Below are 23,985 nucleotides of genomic sequence, written 5' to 3' on the forward strand. Positions count from 1 at the left end.
TATAAAGTGGCACATGTCAGAATTGAAAAACGAGGTTGCTTCCTGTAGGCCAGAACTGGCTCCTGGGGTTAAAGGGCTACCGAGGCTGTCAGATGTTGTATAAATGAAGCTTAATCACTGTGTGAATGAAAATTCTATAGTTTTCTAATATACTATGAGTTTCAATTCCTCACCAAATACTACAGTCAGAGGCAGCAAAGCTGTATACAACTAGTTCTGCTCTCAGTTGAGAAGTGAATACATTTGTTATTGAGCTAAACACAATGGGGTTCATATATAACCCCTATATCTGGTGGTGGATACGAAGTTATGAGCGCATCCAGCGCCAGTCTAAATTTAAGCCAGCTTCCATTCTGTCTTACATTTGGACCATTTTCTACACCTAAAACGGACGTAGAAAATGATAAATGAAACGGGCCTGCCGGCCTGTCCCCTTCCCCACCCATGTCATGCTTACTTTTTTAGACCTGGCGTGAGTGGGGAAAAGTTGCAGATTGCGGTGCCAGAAATAAGCCTAATATAGGCATATTTCTGGATAGTAAATGACCCTCTATGTATCAGTCTGGAGAGCAGGTTATTTAGCCAACAGAGCATTATCTAAACCCCTTTAAAGAGGACCTTTCTCCTCACCTGACAGGTCTGTTTCAGTAATTGCGTGCATTCCCCATACAATTACTATTCTGGAGCATTGACTCTAATGACTCTGTGCTGTGGCATTCTTCCATTATTCCTTCTAGAAGTTTATGAATGAATTGCCTTTAGTCTACAATGAAGGACCATCTGGGTGTTATCAGTTGGGGGGGGTGTCCCTGCATAGTCAGACACTATCCAATCAATGCTGCCAATGTGCCAGGACACACACCCAACTGGTAACACCCAGTTGGACCTTTATTGCAGATTGCTGGTTAATTCATTCATAAAATTCTAGTAAGAATAAAGCCTCATTCACACGTCTGTGTCCGTGCTCAAATCCGTGAGAAGTTGGTCAGTGATGCATCCGTGAAGCTGTCCGTGAAGGATCTGTTTTCGGTCCATGTGTTCGTTTTTTGCTGTCCGCGTGCCATCTGTGTTTCACTGACCCTTAACAGCTGAATTATTTTTTTTACAGCATCTCTTTTTTATGATCCGTGAAACATGGATGCAACAGGGATGGCATCCGTGTTGCATCCGTGGCTTTCATGGACCCAATAGACTATAATGGGTGTGAAGGATCCGTGAACATGGACAAAATAGAGCATGCATCTGTGCTAAAAACACGGACCCACGGACCTTGGTATAACACTGATCCTTGAATACACACATTTAAATAAATGGGGACTTGTGCTGTCTGTGGAGAACACGTACAGCACACATACTGTATGTGAAACGTGTGAATGAGGCTTGATTGGCACAACAAAGTTATATGAAAACATGATCCCAAAGTGTTACTACATGGGGAATGCAAGTAGTTATTACAACAGACAAGTCAGGAGTGGGTGCAGGTCCTGTTTAATGCAACTTTTAAACTTTGTATAAAAGTCCATGCTCATGTCAGTTTTAATAGCCCCGATATAGACTCATACACGTACAGGGGCGTAGCTATAGGGGGTGCAGAGGTAGCAGTTGCTACAGGGCCCAGGAGCCTGAGGGGGCCCAAAGTCCCTTGTGCCATATAAGGGGACACTGGTATTATAGAAAGTACATGCTGGTCAAGTTACACCTCTGGCTGAAGGGAAGGGGTTAGGTCAAGCATTTGGATTGAGGGGGGATGCTGTTTCAATTTTTGCCTCAGGTGGCACGAAGGCTATGTGTTTCCCTGTCCCTTTCCACAAAGTAGGGGGCCCAAGCTGAACTCTTGCACCAGGGCCCATGACCCTTTAGCTACGCCCCTGTACATGTAATCCTCACAACGGCTTTATTTTACAGAACAGTATATGACACGACTAGTGCTTTTTTAACTTCCAAAGAAGAAAAGAAAAGAAAAAGAAAAATAATGAGATTTACAGCATAAAATAGTTTAGCCGACAGACAATGAAAATCATTTGCCATGTCTGGAAGGAAACATTAATTCACAACGTCAATTGTTTCTTCTTGCACCAAGGTGTTTTCAGTTCCACCAGACTTTGAATGGTTGAAATTAATGGATCCATACAGTTTAGCAGAGTCTTTAGAAGCAAACGCCTTTCTCCTGTAGAGTTCACCCTTCCACATGGATATCATTAATAATACTGACAAGACAACACCACCCAGAGTTAGAAGGCACAGCCCGGCAATCACACACCTATCCAAATGAGCTCCGATAATCGCGTTCTTCTTCTCAATTTTTTCCATTTCTCTCGCTGTGATGGAACTTGGATCCGATCTAGTGTCTCTGGGGAATAAGTATGAAATTATAACGAGAAGAATCCCAGTGATGAGGAATGTCACTGCACTGATGAAGCCATAGTCTACAGACTTCCCAGATGCTTCTGAGGTGGCTTCATCGTCAGACATAATAGACACTTCTTGAATACTATCTTGTTGGATCTCTCTATCAGAGTTGACATGTTGATGGCTGCAGCCATTCTTTAATGGTTGATGAGTCACGTGTTCTATGTTCACGTTCTCATCAACATAAGTGAAAGATGTTTCCACTTCTTCGACGCAGCACACCTTCCTTCTTTCTTTGCCATGATCTTCTTGGGATAGTTTGGGATACGACACTTCATCGGATGTTGCCAATGATATGGACTCATATTGATCTGGTGACAAGGCTGAGGTCACACAGTGGTTTTCATAGCAATAGGCTTTTGGGTCTTTGACATTATAACCCCAGTCCACATTGTTGCACTCATCAAGCCTTTGTGGTTGACCGTTGATGTGAAGGAGCTCCATCCAAGCTGTAGGCTTCTTTACAGATCATAGACGTCTTTATCCATGATTTTTGAAGATCTGTTAAAGAGAAGAAAATGAAAACGGTTATCTAAAATTACAGACAAATAATATTAAAGAGGACCTGTCCATCAACGATAGCAACCTTCATTACCTGGTGGTAGCCACAGCTCTGAAGATTGTGTCACTGTTTTTCCATGAACAATCAGTGCCAATAGCTTCTGCAGCCAACATGTCATTGAGGCCATGTACTATCAAGGGGGTGGTTTCTGATGCTGATTCTCAATGGTGAGTAAGCCACAGCTCTGAGGCTATTGAATTTGTGTGGAATTCTGCTTCATTCCCCTTTGAGAATCAGTGCCAAGGGCCACTCCTTTTGCAGTGAATGGTCTCAGTGGCATATCGGGAGCATGAATGGCTTGGGAATGTGGGGGAGATGGGGAAAAAATAAAAAAAGCTGATTATTTGAGGTGGCGACTACATCCAGGTAATGGCAGCCACCACTGATGGAAGATGACAGGTCCTCTTTAAATAGACATTCAGTTAACCTTCTGTGATACATTTATTTTTATGGGTCAACTTGATCATCCACAGTACCATATAAGGGGTAGACATGTCAAGGCATCTGTGCAAATACAGCCTGCTGCCATCAACATACAGTACTGTGCAAAAGTTCTAGGTCAGTGTGGAAAAAATTCTGCAAAGTAAGAATGCTGTCAGAAATAGAACGACCCCAAACATACAACCATTGTGATTAAGAAATATCTTCAGTATAAAGAAGAACAAGGTGTCCTGCGGAGAGCAGTGATCTCAACATAATCAAGTCTGTCTGGGATTACATGAAGAGATAGAAGGATTTGAGTAATCCTATATCCATAGAAGATCTGTGGTTAGTTCTCCAAGGTGATTGGAACAGCCTCCCAGCAAAGATCCTTTAAAAACTGTGTGCAGTGTGCCTAGAAGAACTGATGCTGTTTTAAAGGCAAAGGGTGGTCACACCGAATGTGGATTGAATTTAGCTTTCTTTTTTCTTCATTCCCTTTGCATTTTGTTAATTGCCAAACATCAACACATTTAGTTTTCAAAATATATTTACTAAGCAGCATTTTCCCACACCTGCCTAAAACTTTTTTTTTACAGTAGTGTACCTGCAACTTACATCTTCATATATTTGCATAAAAAAATTAACAATGTGGATGTTATCTCCCTGGAAAATAGTCAGATAGATTTTATTGGGCTAGAGAAGTGTAAAGGTTAATGATAACATCTAGGGTGGTCTATAGTAGTGAAGGGTGTTAAATGTTTCTACTGAAGGCTGCAAGGCTCCTCCTCCACTGTGGCTGAAGACCGTTCAGACTCAAAGATACTATATCATCAGCCAATCACAATCATGTATGCTCTGTGATTGGGTCATTGCATTTTTCTGGTGTCTGTGCAAGGGAGTGAGGGGAAAGAGAGACAGAATACATGTTTTACGTCCTCCTGTGGCCAGAAATGGCCCTCGACACTGTTGTGCTTTTTCATAAGTGTATAAAACATTTATCTAAATATTATAATTATAGTGCATTTGATTAGACCTATAAGAGGCCATATTGCTATATGTATGTATTTTAAAGATGGCCGAGAGAGGGTCATGGGAACGACGCTGTTAATAAGATTTCTTCTCATGGATGTACCAGTCTGAAAAGAGGCCTTCATCTCTCCTTATGGATTTATGACAGGAGATAATGTTCTCTAGAAGTAGCTGGTACTAATTACCTCTACAGTTTGGTATTTAATAATGACGCAGAAAATCTGTAATATCTATATACACGTATAATCAACCTTAGTTTTGTTTGTATAAGAAAATAAATAAGACCTATGTATCGTTTTATATTGTTATGTATTATTAAGGACGTTTATGTATTTGTTATCATATATATTTCTCAATAGGAACGCATATATTCCTATTATATGATGAAAACAGTTTAAGTATGGACTTTGTTAATAAGTATCTGTAAAGATGTGTTATTTTAACTATCAATCACTCGTTGGTGTAGCAGAGGAGGCACAGATATCTTGAAGAGAAAACAAGGCTCATCATTATTATCTATAACATAAATTTAGGAGTATGGTAAACATTCAAATGGTGCCAAAATGTCTGTGTTTTAATTGGTATACGTGTCAAAATTAATCCCTCAGCTTTGATTTAGGTTCCAGAGGTCACGTGTATAGAATGTGAGATAAAGTCATACTTGGAAATTTAACCCTTAATAGAATGATACTAATGGCTTAGGTAATAGTGTCACCTAGGGATAAATGAGTAACATTTCAGAAGTGCATTTTGGGTAATACAATGACATCACAGTCCTTATCATATGTACACACCTAGCCGACAATGATTGGAAAACTCCAAGCTAGGAAGGTGTGTCTAACTGATAAGTTTGTGATCCTAAACCACACACACATGAGGGAGACAACAAGAAAAAAAGAGAAAACACAGAGAAACAAAGAAAACCCAGGAGAAAAATCTTAATAACCAGATCGTACCTTAGAGCTGACTTCCCTTAGTCTCTGCACATCATCGGCATTCTCAGTAATGTATAACTTTATTTTGTGTAGTATTGATATAAATAAATCAGCCTGATATTCAGCAAACTCCCCGCTGTTGGCGGATGTATAGTTGTTAAAAGTGCTACATCGATATTGTCACTATTCAGTAACGATGTATATTACTGAATAAAAGACCTAAATATTTATTTCAGAGGTAACTCTCTGATTGGAAAAATGTCATTCCATAGTCAATACCAGGCTTGATAATTTATATTGCTACCCCATTATCCGAGAATTGTAATAGTTTGTGCAGAGCAAGGATTTGTATCTTTTATTAATGTTATTGAGTTTTTATATCTCAAAAGTGTGGTCAAGACGTTATATTTCATCTTATGTCTGAGAGGTACTGTGTACACGCTGGTTTCACATTGATTAATCTTTGATTGTATTTTAAATTATTGTATAATAAATCATTTACAGTGGATATAAAAAGTCTACACGCCCCTGTTAAAATGTCAGGTTTCTGTGATATAAAAAAATGAGACAAAGATAAATCATTTCAGAACTTTTTCCACCTTTAATGTGACCTATAAACTGTACAACTCAATTGAAAAACAAACTGAAATCTTTTAGGTAGAGGGAAGAAAAAAAAAATAAATAAAAATAATATGGTTGCATAAGTGTGCACAAACTACAAATTGGCGTGGTATTAAAAAGCAGGAAGTGCTCAACCCTATATGCAGTGGTGCATCTATACCAGGGGGGCAGATCCTGCACTTGTGGCCCGTTGCTAATGGCAATCCCCAGCAAAAATGCATACAATGGAGGATGCCTGCAGCGGACCACAAGTACCACAATGGACATCCTACACAGGATAGCAAATGTGTCGATGTGATAAACAGTATTTGTGGTCATGGCTACGGCCAAGAGGTATCCAAAGAACCCTAGGGAGAGAAACAACAGGAACAACCTAACCCAGCTAGGCGTGTCTTAGCTGACCTGACTAAATGGCTTGTTGTGTGCCCTAAGCCATGATCGTGGGTAGGCCTATATGTGGGCATACCCTGTGGAAATGAGAAGATAAGGGAGGGAGGGTGGGGCACCTGAAAACACACGCCTGGAAGTGAGGGTGTGGCTCGTATATGAAGAGCCTCCGCCCCTCCCACAAATGCAGGCTGACTAATCAGCCTTACCAACTTGTGGTCATGGCTACGGCCAAGAGGTATCCGAAGAACCCTAGGGAGAGAAACAACAGGAACAACCTAACCCAGCTAGGCGTGTCTTAGCTGACCTGACTAAATGGCTTGTTGTGTGCCCTAAGCCATGATCGTGGGTAGGCCTATAAGTGGGCAAAAACCAAGCCAAGTAGGGTAGAAAAGGAATTCGAATGGCATGTGCAAACTAATCCCCAAGCCAACTGCAAGGCATCAGGGATCTAGAGCGAAAATTCGGGGTATACGAGGCAAGACCAGTAGGAGACCTACAACCCATCTTGTGGATGACAAGGCCAGAGACATGATGCTCAATATTGCGGATACTGCCCCAAAGCGGAATGGAGGACCGGGAATACGTTGTGAAATGGATCATAAAAGCCAACTGAAACTTGTAAAGTTTGGTTCTAGTGCGAGTACTGGCAATGCCCTAGCCTCAGGAGATCGTGGGACCTCAACCTAACTGCCTAGACTATGCAGGAATGAGGGCCAAAAAGAACCATGTAGATAGGAAGAGAATCCTTGAATAGTTCCCCAGACAACAGCTATCTGCTAGCCGTGGTCCGCGCGTTGTTCTACTGTGTGCCCCTGAGAATTATTTTTACGCTTGAGACGTGAAGACCGACCTACTATCTGAAACTTCTACAGTGAGGAAATGCTGGACCTTGTCCAAAATCCGATTCAACGTGGTTGTAGGGAGTCTGAGGTTAGTGCGTCAAGAAGCTATGAAGCCATAATATACAAGATTCTGTCTATGCCCTCCCATGAGTGAGGGAATGCAATGCAATGAAGCTACCAATGAAAATGAGTTCCTGGTCGTGGTAAAAAGGCAAAGACTTTGCGCGGGGACCTGGTTGACAAGATATGATCGACTATGATCAGAGACTGAAATGTTAGAGGGAATTGCCCTACTTGTTCTTCCTCTGGCAGGACCTGAACGAAAGCATGAACAATTAAAGAAAGACGAAATATCTGCGTAAGACATGACAATGATGCTGTAGGGCGAACCGGACCAGTTTGCGGTCAAAACATAAAGTGAGCAATCAACATGGATTATTAGGAAATTAGGGAAGCAGGTATGTATGCAATACATAGGGGCCAAATCAGCCCAGATGCACAACCAACCAGGCAATCAGCCCAGCAGGACTGAAAACAGTCATCGGGCCCCCGAAGCCATGGGGCCGAAGCTGTCATCGGGCCCCCGAAGCCATGGGGCCGAAGCTGTCATCGGGCCCCCGAAGCCATGGGGCCAAAGCGGTCATCGGGCCCCCGAAGCCATGGGGCCGAAGCGGTCATCGGGCCCCCGAAGCCATGGGGCCGAAGCGGTCATCGGGCCCCCGAAGCCATGGGGCCGAAGCGGTCATCGGGCCCCCGAAGCCCTGGGGCCGAAGCGGTCATCGGGCCCCCGAAGCCATGGGGCCGAAGCGGTCATCGGGCCCCCGAAGCCATGGGGCCGAAGCGGTCATCGGGCCCCCGAAGCCATGGGGCCGAAGCGGTCATCGGGCCCCCGAAGCCATGGGGCCGAAGCGGTCATCGGGCCCCCGAAGCCATGGGGCTGAAGCGGTCATCGGGCCCCCGAAGCCATGGGGCCGAAGCGGTCATCGGGCCCCCGAAGCCATGGGGCCGAAGCGGTCATCGGGCCCCCAAAGCCATGGGGCCGAAGCGGTCATCGGGCCCCCAAAGCCATGGGGCTGAAGCGGTCATCGGGCCCCCGAAGCCATGGGGCCGAAGCGGTCATCGGGCCCCCGAAGCCATGGGGCCGAAGCGGTCATCGGGCCCCCGAAGCCATGGGGCCGAAGCGGTCATCGGGCCCCCGAAGCCATGGGGCCGAAGCGGTCATCGGGCCCCTGAAGCCATGGGGCCGAAGCGGTCATCGGGCCCCCGAAGCCATGGGGCCGAGTTTTTATTTTATTTTTATTATAACTATAAAAAGTGACCAGAATAAAGGTGCAGGTGAAATTAAACCATGAGCCTGACCGATGTGGCAGGCGATACCTAAGATAAACTACGTGGCCTGAATAACATGCAAGGCGAAATATCGTTAGGAACGAGACCTGACCCCTGAAGCCATGGGGCCGAAGCAACCACCACGTCTTATCGTGACAAACAAATAAACAGCTTGTGAAAACATAGCAGGAAACTTACTGGCCCACTGACCTCTGCTGAGGAGCTGTTTGGTGAACTGGGGCAGGAGACCAATCTGAGTGAATACGAACCAGAAGTAAAAGTAGACCAGTCTGAGTGAATATGAACCAGGATTAAAACAGAAAGTAGGCCTATGGAATGTAACAGACCACCGAGGAAGGGAACGTAAGCCTGAAAAGAACGCAATTATGTTTGTCGGGAGAGAGGTACCAGAGCGGTGGTTGCAGACTGCCCCGGTGAGATTGAGCAAAACCATGACGTAGCAATGAACAGGAGAATGCAGCTTTGAGTGGGAGCAGAGTACAACACATGATGTAACAACAAATGGGTGAATGCAGCTTTGGATGCGAGTGGTACCTAAAAAACATGGTATGGGCGCAGCTCTGAGTATGGGTAGCGCATGAAAAGCATGGTATAAAGCAGACGTCTAAATGCAACCTGGAAGTGAGCAGATTATTGACGTGATGCGAAAGCAGACACATGGACGCAGCTCTAGTAGTGAAAGGAGTATAGGACAAGATGCGAAAGCAGACATGCGGACGCAGCTTTGGATGTGAACAAAATATTAACTTGATGTGACCGCAGACATGGAAAGCGGCTTTGGTGAGTGGGGTATACGACCTGGTGTAGCAGTAGAAGTGTGAACACAACTTTGGGTATAAGCAGAGCATGAAATTTGGTATAAACGCAGCTCTGGTTGTGAGTGGAGCAAGGTGGGAACACCAGGGTGGTGCGTCCAGAGCATGAAAACGGAGTAACAGTAGCAGCTATGGCTGTAAGCCGACTATACAACATGTAATAACAGGCGTGTAATACGGATCCGGCTGTCGGCTGGGTACGGAATGAGATGTAACAGCCAACAGGTGAATGCAGCTTGAATGTGAGACCAATCTGAGTGAATACAAAGAGTAGAAAAGTGCAGGACAGTAAGGACGTGCGGATGCAGCATAAGACATGAAATAAAAGCCGAAAGTGTAAATGCCGCTCAGGATAACAGCAGAGCATGAAAGTGCGGCAGGGTTTTTAAGTACATGGAGCAGTGAAATACATGAAGTCTAAAGATGGTGGTAGCGGGGGGAGGGGGGGAGACACATGGCAAGGAACAGCTACAGCTACAGCAAGAGGCCTAAACAATAAAAACTGCGTCCAATCTCCAACATGACATCACGTGCAGCCCGGGTAACTATTTCTTTACAGCAAACCGGCTGAAGTAACTTTTCATACGAGACGAACGAAGCAAAGTGAAACTTGTAAGATTTATAGGAACTAACTCCTATTACCAACAAACAAAGTTGAAAAGAAAATAGAAGTATTTAGCCCCAACGAGCAAACCTGAGGTAGCAGATTCTGAGGCAAAGCCTCCCGTTTGCTAGCAAAGTCGGTTCCGACCGGCCAGGAGAGACGGCCCCGGCCCAACCTACTTACATAGTATGGCGCGTGCATGCTACGGTAGCAGAGAGCAAAATAACAAGCTCCATTCTGGCTCCATGCTGCAAAGAAAGACTCCTACCACCAGAGAAGCTAGTTTGCTAATGACACCCAGCAGCAGCTGTGCACCTGAGAACCCACGCCTGTGAGTGAGGCTGTGGCTCGTATATGAAGAGCCTCCGCCCCTCCCACAAATGCAGGCTGACTAATCAGCCTTACCAACATATAATACAACAAAAAAAAAGACAGGTGTACTCTGCGGTCTTACTAAGCCCTCAAACTGGTGTTAAAGTTGAGAGATTAGCCAACATGTCATACGTGAGGACATGTCTGAGCCCAAGCACCGCGCCAAGGTTTCTCAAGTAGCTCGGGACCTAACGCTAAGCCTACCTGAGCCATATGGGGAATACCAGGAGCCAGTGGGCGAATTACAGGAGCGCAAGGTCCGACTCAAAGCAATCTCCCAGTAACCTCTAGCATGTTACCATGCATACAATGGGAGGATCTGCCCCCCCCCCCTTTCCCCGGTATAGATGCACCACTGCATATGGGGTTGAGCACTTCCTGCTTTTTAATACCACGCCAATTTGTAGTTTGTATTTTGAATTTTTTGGAGGTGTAGAAACTCTGAATGTGCCTTTATTTCCATCCACAGGCAGCATTCTGGTGCACATGTGAGGCCCGGGCTATATCAGCCAGTCTTGGAGGGGGCTCAGAGCTCTCTGCCTCCTCCCATTGTATGCATGGTCACATGCTGGAGGTCACTGGGAGATTGCTTTGAGTCGGACCTTGCGCTCCTGTAATTCGCCCACTGGCTCCTGGTATTGCCCATATGGCCCAGGTAGGTTTAGCGTTAGGTCCCGAGCTACTTGAGAAACCTTGGCGCGGTGCTCGGGCTCAGACATGTCCTCACGTAGGACATGTTGGCTAATCTCTCAATTTTAACACCAGTTTGAGGGCTTAGTAAGACCGCAGAGTGCACCTGTCTTTGTTTTTGTTGTATTATATATACTGTTTATCACATCCACACATTTGCTATCCTGTGTAGGATGTCCATTGTGGTACTTGTGGTCCGCTGCAGGCATCCTCCATTGTATACATTTTTGCTGGGGATTGCCATTAGCAGCGGACCACAAGTGAAGGATCTGACCCCCGGTATAGATGCACCACTGCATATGGGGTTGAGCACTTCCTGCTTTTTAATACCATGCCAATTAGTAGTTTGTATTTAGAATTTTTTGGAGGTGTAGAAACTCCTAGTCTGAATGTGCCTTTATTTCCATCCACAGGCAGCATTCTGGTGCACATGTGAGGCCCGGGCTATATCAGCAACTCTTGGGTGGGGCTCAGAGCTCTCTGCCTCCTCCCATTATATGCATGGTCACATGCTGGAGGTTACTGGGAGATTGCTTTGAGTCGGACCTTGCGCTCCTGTAATTCGCCCACTGGCTCCTGGTATTGCCCATATGGCCCAGGTAGGTTTAGCGTTAGGTCCCGAGCTACTTGAGAAACCTTGGCGTGGTGCTCGGGCTCAGACATGTCCTCACGTAGGACATGTTGGCTAATCTCTCAATTTTAACACCAGTTTGAGGGCTTAGTAAGACCACAGAGTGCACCTGTCTTTGTTTTTGTTGTATCATAAGTGTGCACACCCTTAAACTAATACTTTGTTGAAGCATGTTTTGATTTTATTACAGCACTCAGTGTTTTTGGGTATGAGTCGATCAGCATGGCACATTTTGACTTGGCAAGATTTGCCCACTCTTCTTTGCAAAAACACTTCAAATCTGTCAGATTGCAAGGGCATCTCCTGTGCACAGCCCTCTTCAGATCACCCCACAGATTTGCAATCGGATTCAGGTCTGGGCTCTGGCTGGGCCATTCCAAAACTTTAATCTTCTTCTGGTAAAGCCATTCCTTTGTTGATTTGGATGTATGCTTTGGGTCGTTGTCATGCTGAAAGATGAAGTTCCTCTTGATGTTCAGCTTTCTAGCAGAAGGTTTTGTGCCAATATTGACTGGTATTTGGAACTGTTCATAATTCCCTCTAGCTTAACTAAAGCCCTAGTTCCAGCTGAAGAAAAAGAGCCCCAAAGCATGATGCTGCCACCACCATGCTTCACTGTGGGTATGGTGTTCTTTTGGTGATGTACAGTGTTGTTTTGGCGCCAAAAATATATTTTGGAATTATGGCCAAAAAGTTCAACCTTGGTTTCATCAGACCATAACACCTTTTCCCTCATGCTTTTGGGAGACTTCAGCTGTGTTTTTGCAAAATGTAGCCTGGCTTGGATGTTTTTATTCGTAAGAAAAGGCTTTCGTCGTGCCCCATAGCCCAGACATATGAATAATATGGGAGATTGTTGTCACATGTACCACACAGCCAGTACTTGCCAGATATTCCTGCAGCTCCTTTAATGTTGCTGTAGGCCTCTTGGTAGCCCTCCCAGACCAGTTTTCTTCTCGTCTTTTCATCAATTGTGGAGGGACGTCCAGTTCTTGGTAATGTCACTGTTGTGCCATATTTTCTCCACTTGATGATAACTGTCTTCACTGTGTTCCATGGTATATCTAATGCCTTGGAAATTCTTTTGCACCCTTCTCCTGACTGATACCTTTTAACAATGAGATCCCTCTGATGCTTTGGAAGCTCTCTGTGGACCATGGCTTTTGCTGTGGGATGAGACTAAGAAAATTTCAGGAAAGACCAACTAGAGCAGCTGAACTTTATTTGGGGTTAATCAGAGGCACTTTAAATGATGGCAGATGTATGCTGACTCCTATTTAACATGATTGTGAATGTGATTGCTTAATTCTGAACACAGCTACATCCCCGGTTATAAGAGGGGGTGCACACTTATGCAACCACATTATTTTTTATTTTATTTTTATTTTTCTTCCCTCCACCTAAAAGATTTCAGTTTGTTTTTCAATTGAGTGGTACAGTTTATAGGTCACATTAAAGGTGGAAAAAGTTCTGAAATGATTTATCTTTGTCTAATTTTTTTACGGCACGGAAACCTGACATTTTAACAGGGGTGTGTAGACTTTTTATATCCACTGTATATTTTTGCATAGATGCTTGTACCTTGTTTTACTGATTGTACAATATAGTTAAATAACCGATCAAACTCTTTTTGAGGTGTTATATATGTTCACCTCAAGGATCAATAATCTTTAGAACTTTTTTCTTTGATCCTTTCTTTTATATAAAGCCTTTGGCTTTATATGCCCGACAACACCCCAATACCACCCCACCCCCAAACTTAGTAGATTACATAAGCTATATAGTATGTCTATTCCTGGTCCCACATGAGGATAAAGATGCAAACTTACATAGTAGTAGTTAGAAAGGCTACACAGTTGGACCATGCTTGATGGTCAAATAATAACATAATGTCTTTGTATGTCCAATCGTTTAAAACATAGCCAGTCTTTTAGACCCCTTGTGCATCAAACTCAAGATACCTGATCTCCCAGATGAATTTTTGGATCAAAAGGAAGACCAGATGAGACCTCCTAAAATAACAGACCTCAGAATAAATACAGATCCTAAACCAGATCCCCTGAATACCAACGCTAGACCAGACTCCCTAAATACTAATCAAAGACCACTATAGTAATACAGACCAAATAATCACAGACCTCAGACCAGACCCGGCTGTGTGCTCATACTGTTTTCCGGAGTGCCTCCCATTTTAGAAATTCTGTAGATCTATACAAAAGTTTTGTTTTTACTAGTTCTTCTAGAATACGGAATAAAACAAATTGAAGCAATACTTCCATATTTGCCAACACTCTTGAATTGCTGACAGCACTAGGTAGGGGCTAGGGAGAGCAGTACAAACATCTTTTGTGGAGCTGTTATCAGGAGTAGTGTGAATACGAACTTTTATTCTGCTAAATTCCGCTCCTGCAAGTGACCTTCAATAGGAGCTTCACTGTGCAGTGCTTTTTGCTCTCTGCATTGAGTTGATTTGCAGTCCCCCACCCCTCCTGAGAGCCATAGTGGTCTCCTGGTCTATGACTGAGCAGAGGGGATACAGCTCAATGCAGAAAGCAGACTGCACTTCGTAATGGAATTCTGCCTCCAGTGGACCTTGCATAAGCAGAATCTGCCAGAATTCAAATTCATATTCACACTACTGCTGATAATTAAAGCTCCCCAAAAGGTAAAATTGTACTGTTTTCTCTAGACCCTTCCTAGTGCTGTCAGCAGTATAGAATGGTCAAAACTGCTGATAGACTCACTTTATGTATTAGATTTGGAGTGCTGTATCAGACAAAAAAGACCTTCAACTGCCAAATAGATATAGAAAATTATATGACTATTAGGAAATTAATCATCACAGAATTTTGGAATACATTAAAAATACAATTATGTATCATAGTGGACATTCACTTTAAAGTTAATATAATGTGAGTTACACAGGGTATTTGAAAATTTTCTAAATTGATATTTAAATTATAGCTATACACTCACCTAAAGAATTATTAGGAACACCTGTTCTATTTCTCATTAATGCAATTATCTAGTCAACCAATCACATGGCAGTTGCTTCAATGCATTTAGGGGGGTGGTCCTGGTCAAGACAGTCTCCTGAACTCCAAACTGAATGTCAGAATGGGAAAGAAAGGTGATTTAAGCAATTTTGAGCGTGGCATGGTTGTTGGTGCCAGACGGGCCGGTCTGAGTATTTCACAATCTGCTCAGTTACTGGGATTTTCACGCACAACCATTTCTAGGGTTTACAAAGAATGGTGTGAAAAGGGAAAAACATCCAGTATGCGGCAGTCCTGTGGGCAAAAATGCCATGTGGATGCTAGAGGTCAGAGGAGAATGGGCCGACTGATTCAAGCTGATAGAAGAGCAACGTTGACTGAAATAACCACTCGTTACAACCGAGGTATGCAGCAAAGCATTTGTAAAGCCACAACACGCACAACCTTGAGGTGGATGGGCTACAACAGCAGAAGACCCCACCGGGTACCACTCATCTCCACTACAAATAGGAAAAAGAGGCTACAATTTGCACGAGCTCACCAAAATTGAACTGTTGAAGACTGGAAAAATGTTGCCTGGTCTGATGAGTCTCGATTTCTGTTGAGACATTCAAATGGTAGAGTCCGAATTTGGCGTAAACAGAATGAGAACATGTATCCATCATGCCTTGTTACCACTGCGCAGGCTGGTAGTGGTGGTGTAATGGTGTGGGGTATGTTTTCTGGGCACACTTTAGGCCTCTTAGTGTCAATTGGGCATCGTTTAAATGCCACGGGCTACCTGAGCATTGTTTCTGACCATGTCCATCCCTTCATGACCACCATGTACCCATCCTCTGACGGCTACTTCCAGCAGGATAATGCACCATGTCACAAAGCTTGAATCATTTCAAATTGGTTTCTTGAACATGACAATGAGTTCACTGTACTAAAATGGCCCCCACAGTCACCAGATCTCAACCCAATAGAGCATCTTTGGGATGTGGTGGAACGGGAGCTTCGTGCCCTGGATGTGCATCCCTCAAATCTCCATCAACTGCAAGATGCTATCCTATCAATATGGGCCAACATTTCTAAAGAATGCTATCAGCACCTTGTGGAATCAATGCCACGTAGAATTAAGCCAGTTCTGAAGGCAAAAGGGGGTCCAACACCGTATTAGTATGGTGTTCCTAATAATTCTTTAGGTGAGTGTATATTAAAGTTTTTTTTTTTAGATATTTTTAATGATGACCTATCCTCAGGATAGGTCATCAGTATCTGATTCGTGATGGTCCAACAACCAGGACCCCCGCTGATCAGCTGTTTGAGCAGGCACTGGGGCTTGCAGTAGTGCTGCGGCCTTCTATCAGCTCAACAAGCACAGCGCCGTACATTGGCATTGCATCTCAGCCCCATTTACTTCAATAGGGCCGAGCTGCTCCTAGACCATGTGATCGATGAACGTGATGTCACATGACCTAGGCAAAGCTACGAGAAGGCTTTTGTGCTACTCCGAGCGCCGGTGCCTTCTCAAACAGCTGATGGGCTGGGGTCACAGGTGTCAGACACTCACCAATCAGACACTGATGACCTATCCAAAAGATAGATCATCATTTAAAATATCTCGGAAAACCTCTTTAAGCGTCCATTGACACGTCCGCATCTTGGGTCCGGATCCGTTCCGCAATTTTGCGGAACGGGTGCGGACCCATTCATTTTCAATGGGGCCGGAACGGATGCGGACAGCACACTGTGTGCTGTCCGCATCCGCACTTCCGGTTCCGCACTTCCGCAATTCCGTTCCCGAAAAAAATAGAACATGTCCTATTCTTGTCCGCAACTGCCGACAAGAAAAGGCATTTTCTATTATAGTGCCGGCGATGTGAGGTCTGCGAATAGCGGAACGCACGTTGCCAGTGTCCGTGTTTTGCGGATCTGCAATTTGCGGACCGCAAAACACCTACGGACATCTGAATGGACCCTAATCAGGACTGATCGTCAAAACGAAGCTCAAAAGTAAGAATATTATAGCTAGAAATTGAACTAATATGAAAATCATTAAGAACCGGGTTTGCGAAGGGCTTTCTGCCGGCCTCCATGCTGTCCTTGATAACCTACAAAGGCAATCACATGACATCATTTCTCTAAAATAGTCTGTGAGCAGCGATCATGCAGATAGCATGGCTTCACATTGTGAATCGAACATTACATCATCTCCCTGTGCTGATCGCCATTCACATTACATTACTTTCTGTATTGGAGCCACTGGGCACCTTTTATTCACTCGGAGCAGGTCTCTCTGTGTCGGTGCCATGGAGTAATGGTTCTATTTATATTGCATCTTAGATCTAAGATGTGAGCCAAGAACATCCATATGAACACTGAGCTCGACATCTTCCTAAAATCTGTCTTGGATTTTTTCCCCCCATGATTTCTGCTTAAATCCATCTAAATGAGTCTTGGCACATTCTCAAAAATATCATTAAAGTGGCATACATATTTACCTCAAGTCTAGATGTTCTCTGGCAAATTTAGGACAAAGCTTCAATTTGGATAATAGTTTTGAAAAGACAGCAGAAGAATATTAAATAAGGCTTGAAGTTGATACATTCAAAGGCAAACTGAACCGTTGTAACATTTCTTATTGTTCCCATCCATCCGCAACTTTGCAAGTAGTTAAAGGGGTTGTCTCTCACTTCAGCAGGTGGCATATATCATGTAGAGAAAGTTAATACAAGGCACTTACTAATGTATTGTGATTGTCCATATTGCTTCCTTTGCTAGCTGGATTCATTTTTCCATCACATTATATACTGCTCGTTTCTATGGTTACGACTACCCTGCAATCCAGAATTTGAAGTAAAAAAATCAATGGCCTCTCTGGTGGCCGGGACTATGGGAGCTCAGTATTTCCATTTTTCCGTTCCGTTCATAGGTAGAACACGTCCTATTATTGTCCGCATAATGGACAAGGATAGTACTGTTCTATCAAGGGCCAGCTGTTTTGTTCCGCAAAAAACTGAATGCACACGGACGTCATCCATATTTTTTGCGGATCCGTTTTTTGCGGACCGCAAGAGGCCTTAATGTATTTATACACTTCCAGGAGGAATAAGAAAGGAACAACACAGCGCAGATATCAGGAATTTAGCCAGCCACGATCCCATGCAGAGCTGTTTTAGGAAGGTTGCTATGTCTGTCAGCCACACCCTGACTGGTCAAAATATCCGTGAGTCTGGATGCCAAGGTTCCTGACTACCTATTCTAAGGTTGCTTCTATATTTTCAGTTCGTGGGTGTTCACCATCCCCTTAAACTGACTGACCCGCTACCGTTTGACATCCACATACCCTAACAAGACAACCCCTTTAAATATTTGAACCTATTAGATTAAATCCCAATGCACATACCAGTACCATGTGGCACAGATCCAAATGAAGGCACTGATATTATCCTATGGAAAATTACGCAACTTTGTGCAATGTTACATGTTTACACATATTGTCGTGGGTCTGTGTGCTTCTGGGGGGTTCAGCAATTTTGGGGGTTAAAAGTCTGAACAGCTTTTATTTTCCATCCGACACAAAACAGTGCCATGCAATTTCATTTGTGATATACACAAAATAAATCGCCTTGCCCGCCTGGGCGCTAACTATATATCAGGTTACCTCACTTATGTACTTTAAATCCAAACACAGGGGATCAGGCTTTGCACAGCCACCACAGGCCATGCAGCTTCCAGGCACTGACATAGAATAAGGCTCTCAGCCCTGTCTTTAATATCACCTGATATATATGATTACCTGATATGTACATAAAAAAAATAAGAATATTTGACATGAAGAATATATAGCACTATATTCTAAATATTCATGAAAAAAATATTGCTTTTCGAATATTCGCGTTCAACACTAGTCTTTATCAGCACAGCAATTAACCCAGCAGTTACACCTGGGTTTATCACAGGCTAGGGCAAAATATTGTACTGGAGTGGGAGGGTATGGCAGGTCCCTCTACCAACCTACCAACCATTCCATAAAAATCTAGGCACTTGAAAACTTTTGCTTCACCCTTCTGAGCATACTTGGTGAGATATACCCCCCCCCCAACGTACTTTACCATACACTATGTTACAATATTTATATATTATATACTGTAATATGGACTACACTGATAACCTAATTGTGTACTGGAAAGGATTGCTTCTCAAGCAGTGCCATCATCTCATATACTTTACAACTGGAGAATATGAATTAGAAGGCACATTTGACTATCTTCCCGCTGTACACAGTGTCCTCTGTGTGCTTCTATGATTTATACCACTTGTCACTGAAACTTTATGATCCATTTATTCCTAGTCAAAATGATCTTCCGAGGACATAAAAAACTGGACCCTGTCATTTAATATAAGCACTAGAAAAACACAGTAAAAATCCTCAAAATAATGTAAGTACGGGGAAGCCAGTCAGGTCTAATCAATGTTTTTATGGGTTTAATTAAAGAAAGTGCTCGTTCTCTGCATAAAACACGTAGCTGACACTCACTTGCCATGTTAATTAGTGAAAGTACCCATTTCAATTTATCTTACGCCAGTAATTAGATGTATATAATCACGCATCACACTCTCAACTGACTGCTAGAAGCAGCGGCTAATAAAGTAAAAAAATAATTAAAGAAATACTAAGCAAAGAAGTGTTTTTTTTTTTTTGGGGGGGGGAGTTCAAAAATGATGTATTTGTCAACGTGCAAGGCTTTTTACTAATCCTGAAGCAAGAGAGTCCGTATCCTGCTGATCAGCTCGACTTAAAGGGAACCTGTCACCGGGATTTTGTGTATAGAGCTGAGGACATGTGTTGCTAGATGGCCGCTAGCACATCCGCAATACCCAGTCCCCATAGCTCTGTGTGCTTTTATTGTGTAAATAAAAACGATTTGATACATATGCAAATTAATCTGAGATGAGTCAGAGCTTGAAAAATATGACTCTTCTCTGGTCACACAAGTAAGATATGACTCTTTTATGTTAATTTGCATAAAAGGCAGGAAGTACAAAAATGCATAATACTTATTGAATTTGTCTGCAAATGAAATTAAAAGTGTAATTTATATGTTTAGGGTAACACAATGAACATTTAGAAACGTAGCATAGTAGAGGTGGCAGGTTCCCTTTAAAGGGGGTTGATCGCTTTCGGGCAAAATTTGTAATAGGCCATAAATACTTGTGTTTAGAGCCTCTTTCACACGACAGTGAAACTTTCATGACCCCGAGGCTAGCCTTGGTCATGGGCCTTTTGTGCAACACAATACCCTTCTCCCCTGCAGATTCCCGTGATGGAGCAACCGCAACAGGGTTACCCGCCTGTTCAGACACTGCGGTTTCCACATAGACACATCCCCTTGCGACAGTTCCTTGCCTCTGGGACTTACCACCTGCCGGCCCAGCAGATAGCAACTGTCGTCGGCGTATTTTCCCGGGGTCTGCCAGCCCAATAAATACAGGAATGTTCTTACCGCCTGACGTCGCGGATTCTGAAGTCTCTGGAGATGAAGATATCCCAAGATCATCTCTCCTTCTCTGGGTTCCTGGTACCACAACCACTGGCAGACTCTTTACTGAAATCGTTGCCACCGGAAACCACATGGCCTGGAGTCCGGACCTCTCCCGGATGGTCACTCCAGGTGCACCCTTTAGAACCTTGTGCACAATCACAGGAAACACAGGCACTCCTGAGAGCCGCACCGCTCTCCACCTCTTTGTCTTCCTGACGGTTGCCCTTGTCAATACCATAGGTCCGCTTTTCCTCTGGAACTTCAGGCACACCACCGACACCTTGGACGCTTACAGAGGGTCCACTCAGCGTTGGAGAATTTGTCTCGCGGGCCCACTGCAATTGCGCCCTCAACGCCTCCTGCTCTACATTAAAACACGCCATTTCACTTGGGCCATAACCCAGCTCCTTGGCCAGTTTTTTTTTACCGCTTTATATGCTGCCACCGTGTGGCATATTCCGTCATAAAGGTTACCTTAACAGACATTATCGGCAACCAAGTCCGCTTAGCCAGAGACCCCAAAAATTGTTGCTTTTTTCCCCCCGTCAGTCTCTCTCACCAGGCTTCTGGCCATTTAAACTCCACACAGCGACTCCTTTGCAACCCAGCAAAAGTGTCTGGAACAGCCCGAGCAGCACCTGCTCCTTTCAGTGATGACGTTGCCCCTAGCAACTTTGCCTTCTTTCAGCAGGGACGCCTGCCCGCATCCTCCACCAATTGTGGGGGATTAGCTCTTTTTCGGGGGTTGCAACCACATACTTCTTCACAGACAGCAGGATTTAGGGGCCAAACTGTGCTTTATTGTGGCACACGGCATAACGAAAAAACACACAAAGCCAAAATAACATACGTTGCCCATCTGGGCTCTACCTAAACACATAGGTTTCCCTGACTCACCTAAAGCGTAACACAGTTCACGTTCACACCCATGATGAGATGCGGCTCTCCCACACCAGTGTCTCTAGGGGGATAGTGGTCTTTCAGCCCTCCCGGCTCAGACCACACAACGCCACTCCAGCCTTCTGTGTGCAAGTCTCCACCCCTCTCCCTCTGAGGATTCCATTATCCCCAGGTAATTACTACACCTGGTCTTTCTTCAGACCTGGTGATTGTGGGGAAGACACAGCAAATCCTGCCATATATCTCCCCTAACAACCATGAGGCCTGTCACTGCCTCACACTTTCAATAAGCCTTTTTTCCTATTCTGAAGTTATCACTTTTCAGTAGTCATCTAATTATCATCACAGGCAGGATTTCAATGTAAGGTTACACCTCTATTACTATTATTGAACTGGAGGCAGACCTCTTCCCCCTCCCTGCAGAATGACCTCTGCATAGGTCACAGAACATGCTCACAATACCCTATAAATTAATCATTTCCTGACTACAGTTGCCTATGTGGCTGTAAAGCATATCTTTAATGCTGATAACAGAGAAGAGCAGCAGCTCAGGCAGAATAGTGCCCCATAATCAAGTACAGAAAATGTAAAAAATTTACAAGCACAATATGACGACATAGAAAATATGTGCCATAATTTGATTTTAATTAGTAAAACAAAAAATGAATAAAGTGATACAATCCCTTTGTTAGCCCAGCGCTACTTGCTCGCGCTGCTGCCCCTACATGTCACACCTGTGACAGGTGTTAGAAGGTCTGAAAGACTGACTGCACATGAGTGATCTGAAGGCCTCTTTTTGTTTCACTTTGTCTGTGTGTTGCTGGTATGTCCACACCTCCTGTTCAGGCGTGGATCATGTGACCTTTACCTCTCCCTATTTAGTCTGACTCTACCCATCACTCCTTGCTCTGGATAGCTTCATTTGGTTTTGGAAGAGCTGGAGTGTGGTTCTTGTTGAAGTCCTGTTCATCCATTATCCTCAGAAGTTAAGTGTTCCGCTTGTTGTGTTTTGTATTCCCCCCCCACCCCCCGGTTGTTTACTAGGCCTCAGCGAAACGCTGGTTCCTTCACCAGGGAAGGAACGGGTTGTCTCTGCCCTGTCATTAACTTTAGGGCATCCGAGGGTTACCAGGGTTTTCCAGGTTCCTGTGTATGGGCATCTCTACCATCGAGAGGTGCCCATACGGATAGGAGTTAGGGCCAGGAGCAGGGTTTTATAGGTGGTGACCCTTTTCCTTCCCTAGCAGTGAGGCCTAGTGTCTTTCCTCTTCCTTCTTGTTGTCTTTTGTTGTTCTCCCCTACTACATCCGTGACACTACATGCAGGCACGGGCTTCTGGCTCCTTCATTTCTTCCTGCTACCATGCGCCGTGCTGATAAGCATGGGCAGTGCATAGCTTAACTGTTGTATACGCCCCATGCCGGCGCTTCCTTCGTTGCTGGCACGGGTGCATCCTCCTTCCAGCTCTGAGCGAAGCTTGCACTCTGGCTCAGAGTCCTGTACTGATTGCTAAGCAGCATGCACATGCCCTCTATGTTCCCCAGCCTATGGCTGGTCTGCAATGTGTATTTAAAGGCGCTTCCTTCAACTGGGAGGCGCCTGAGCAATTAGGTTCATAGCTAGTCTACTTTCTTGTTTAAGCTAAGGTGTTCTGCTGTTTCTTGTCATTCTGTGTACCAGACTTTGGATTACATTTTACAGACTTTGCCTGATTGCTGCCTGCCTAGACCCTGGACTACGTTTATGGACTTTGCCTTCAGCCTCTGGACTCCTATCGTCCACTGGGTGTATTGTGTCACCTGGAGGTCAGTCCAGTGGGTTCAAAATCAGGTCCGGATTCCCTCATGTTCCTATTCACCTCTGAGGTAGCACTTGATAAACCCCTTGCGAAAGTCAATCTTTTCCATCAGCGGTATCATGTGAAGAATGAGGGGTGTGCTCAGACATCACTCTCAGAGGGAGTTGGTCATGTGGGAAAGTGGGTTCTCACCCGCTGGTCATAACACCCTTTAATAGTCTATGTAAAGGTGTAACCCCTGCTTAATATGAGGACTTGCTGGTGATCAACTGATCGCCATGGGTCTGACAGCTGAAACGTGTCTTCCACTTATGGAAGCTGTGAATGGTTGCAATTTTTGCACACATTATAGTTTAATGCTCCTTCATCTAAAATATGGTCACACTGAGTCCTCCAGAGCAGAAATGGCACTCTTTTCTGGCTTATTGGGAGAGAGTCATGAGTAAGAGAGCCCACGTCTAAGACATCGATATGTCCTAATAGGATAGGGGTTGTCCTGATGGGATGACCCCTTTCAAATTAAACTTTTTCAATAGTGAACTCCATGATATCAATATAAAACTCAATCTGTTATTCACATTGTGCCAAAAAATAAAAAAAATATTGGCACCATAACAAAACTACAAATCATTTTATGAATACAGTTCACCCTGAAATGAGATGCATATATTCACATCCACGAACAATCTGGATTTATCTGCTCATTCTCATGCGGATATAAAGTAACAAGTGTTTTTTTAGATGAAATACACTTCATTTACCAAATTTACTTTCACATACTGGGTTTTACTTTGTTCATTTAAATGAATTTATGCAAATATAATTAACTGGATAAGCATAAGCCGTCACAGGTTGCTAGGCCAATGGCTTCATAATTTATTCATGACACTCTATTTAGAGCCTGAGAACAATATCCTGCAAGAGTGAGCTGTCTAAGTCACAGATTTCGGGACATGGCTCTTGGCAGACAGATGTGCCAGAATGTATTTTTGGCTTCCAGATACATACATGAAGAACAAAAAAATAAAAAATACCGCCAGTGGTTAAAGATGTAGATAGATAGAATATATATTTCCTTCTTATTACA

At 44.0% G+C, this 23,985-nt stretch overlaps 1 protein-coding gene across 1 annotated transcript; it reads right to left on the bottom strand.

Moving 5' to 3' along the window:
• Positions 1–1,882: 1,882 nt before the first annotated feature.
• Positions 1,883–13,885, bottom strand: TMEM74 (transmembrane protein 74). Its single transcript, XM_040413215.1, has 2 exons — positions 13,812–13,885; positions 1,883–2,910 (listed from the first exon to the last, which is right to left on the bottom strand). Exon 2 carries the CDS (start codon positions 2,851–2,853, stop codon positions 2,044–2,046), a length of 810 nt encoding a protein of 269 aa, XP_040269149.1. The 5' UTR covers positions 2,854–2,910; positions 13,812–13,885; the 3' UTR covers positions 1,883–2,043.
• Positions 13,886–23,985: the final 10,100 nt, after the last annotated feature.

The sequence above is a fragment of the Bufo bufo genome, unplaced genomic scaffold (genome assembly GCF_905171765.1).
Source record: "Bufo bufo unplaced genomic scaffold, aBufBuf1.1, whole genome shotgun sequence".
NCBI lineage: Eukaryota > Metazoa > Chordata > Amphibia > Anura > Bufonidae > Bufo > Bufo bufo.

Bases quoted from the DNA above. Each gene is read 5' to 3' on its own strand.
- TMEM74 (XM_040413215.1), bottom strand. From the start codon at position 2,853: ATGGAGCTCCTTCACATCAACGGTCAACCACAAAGGCTTGATGAGTGC.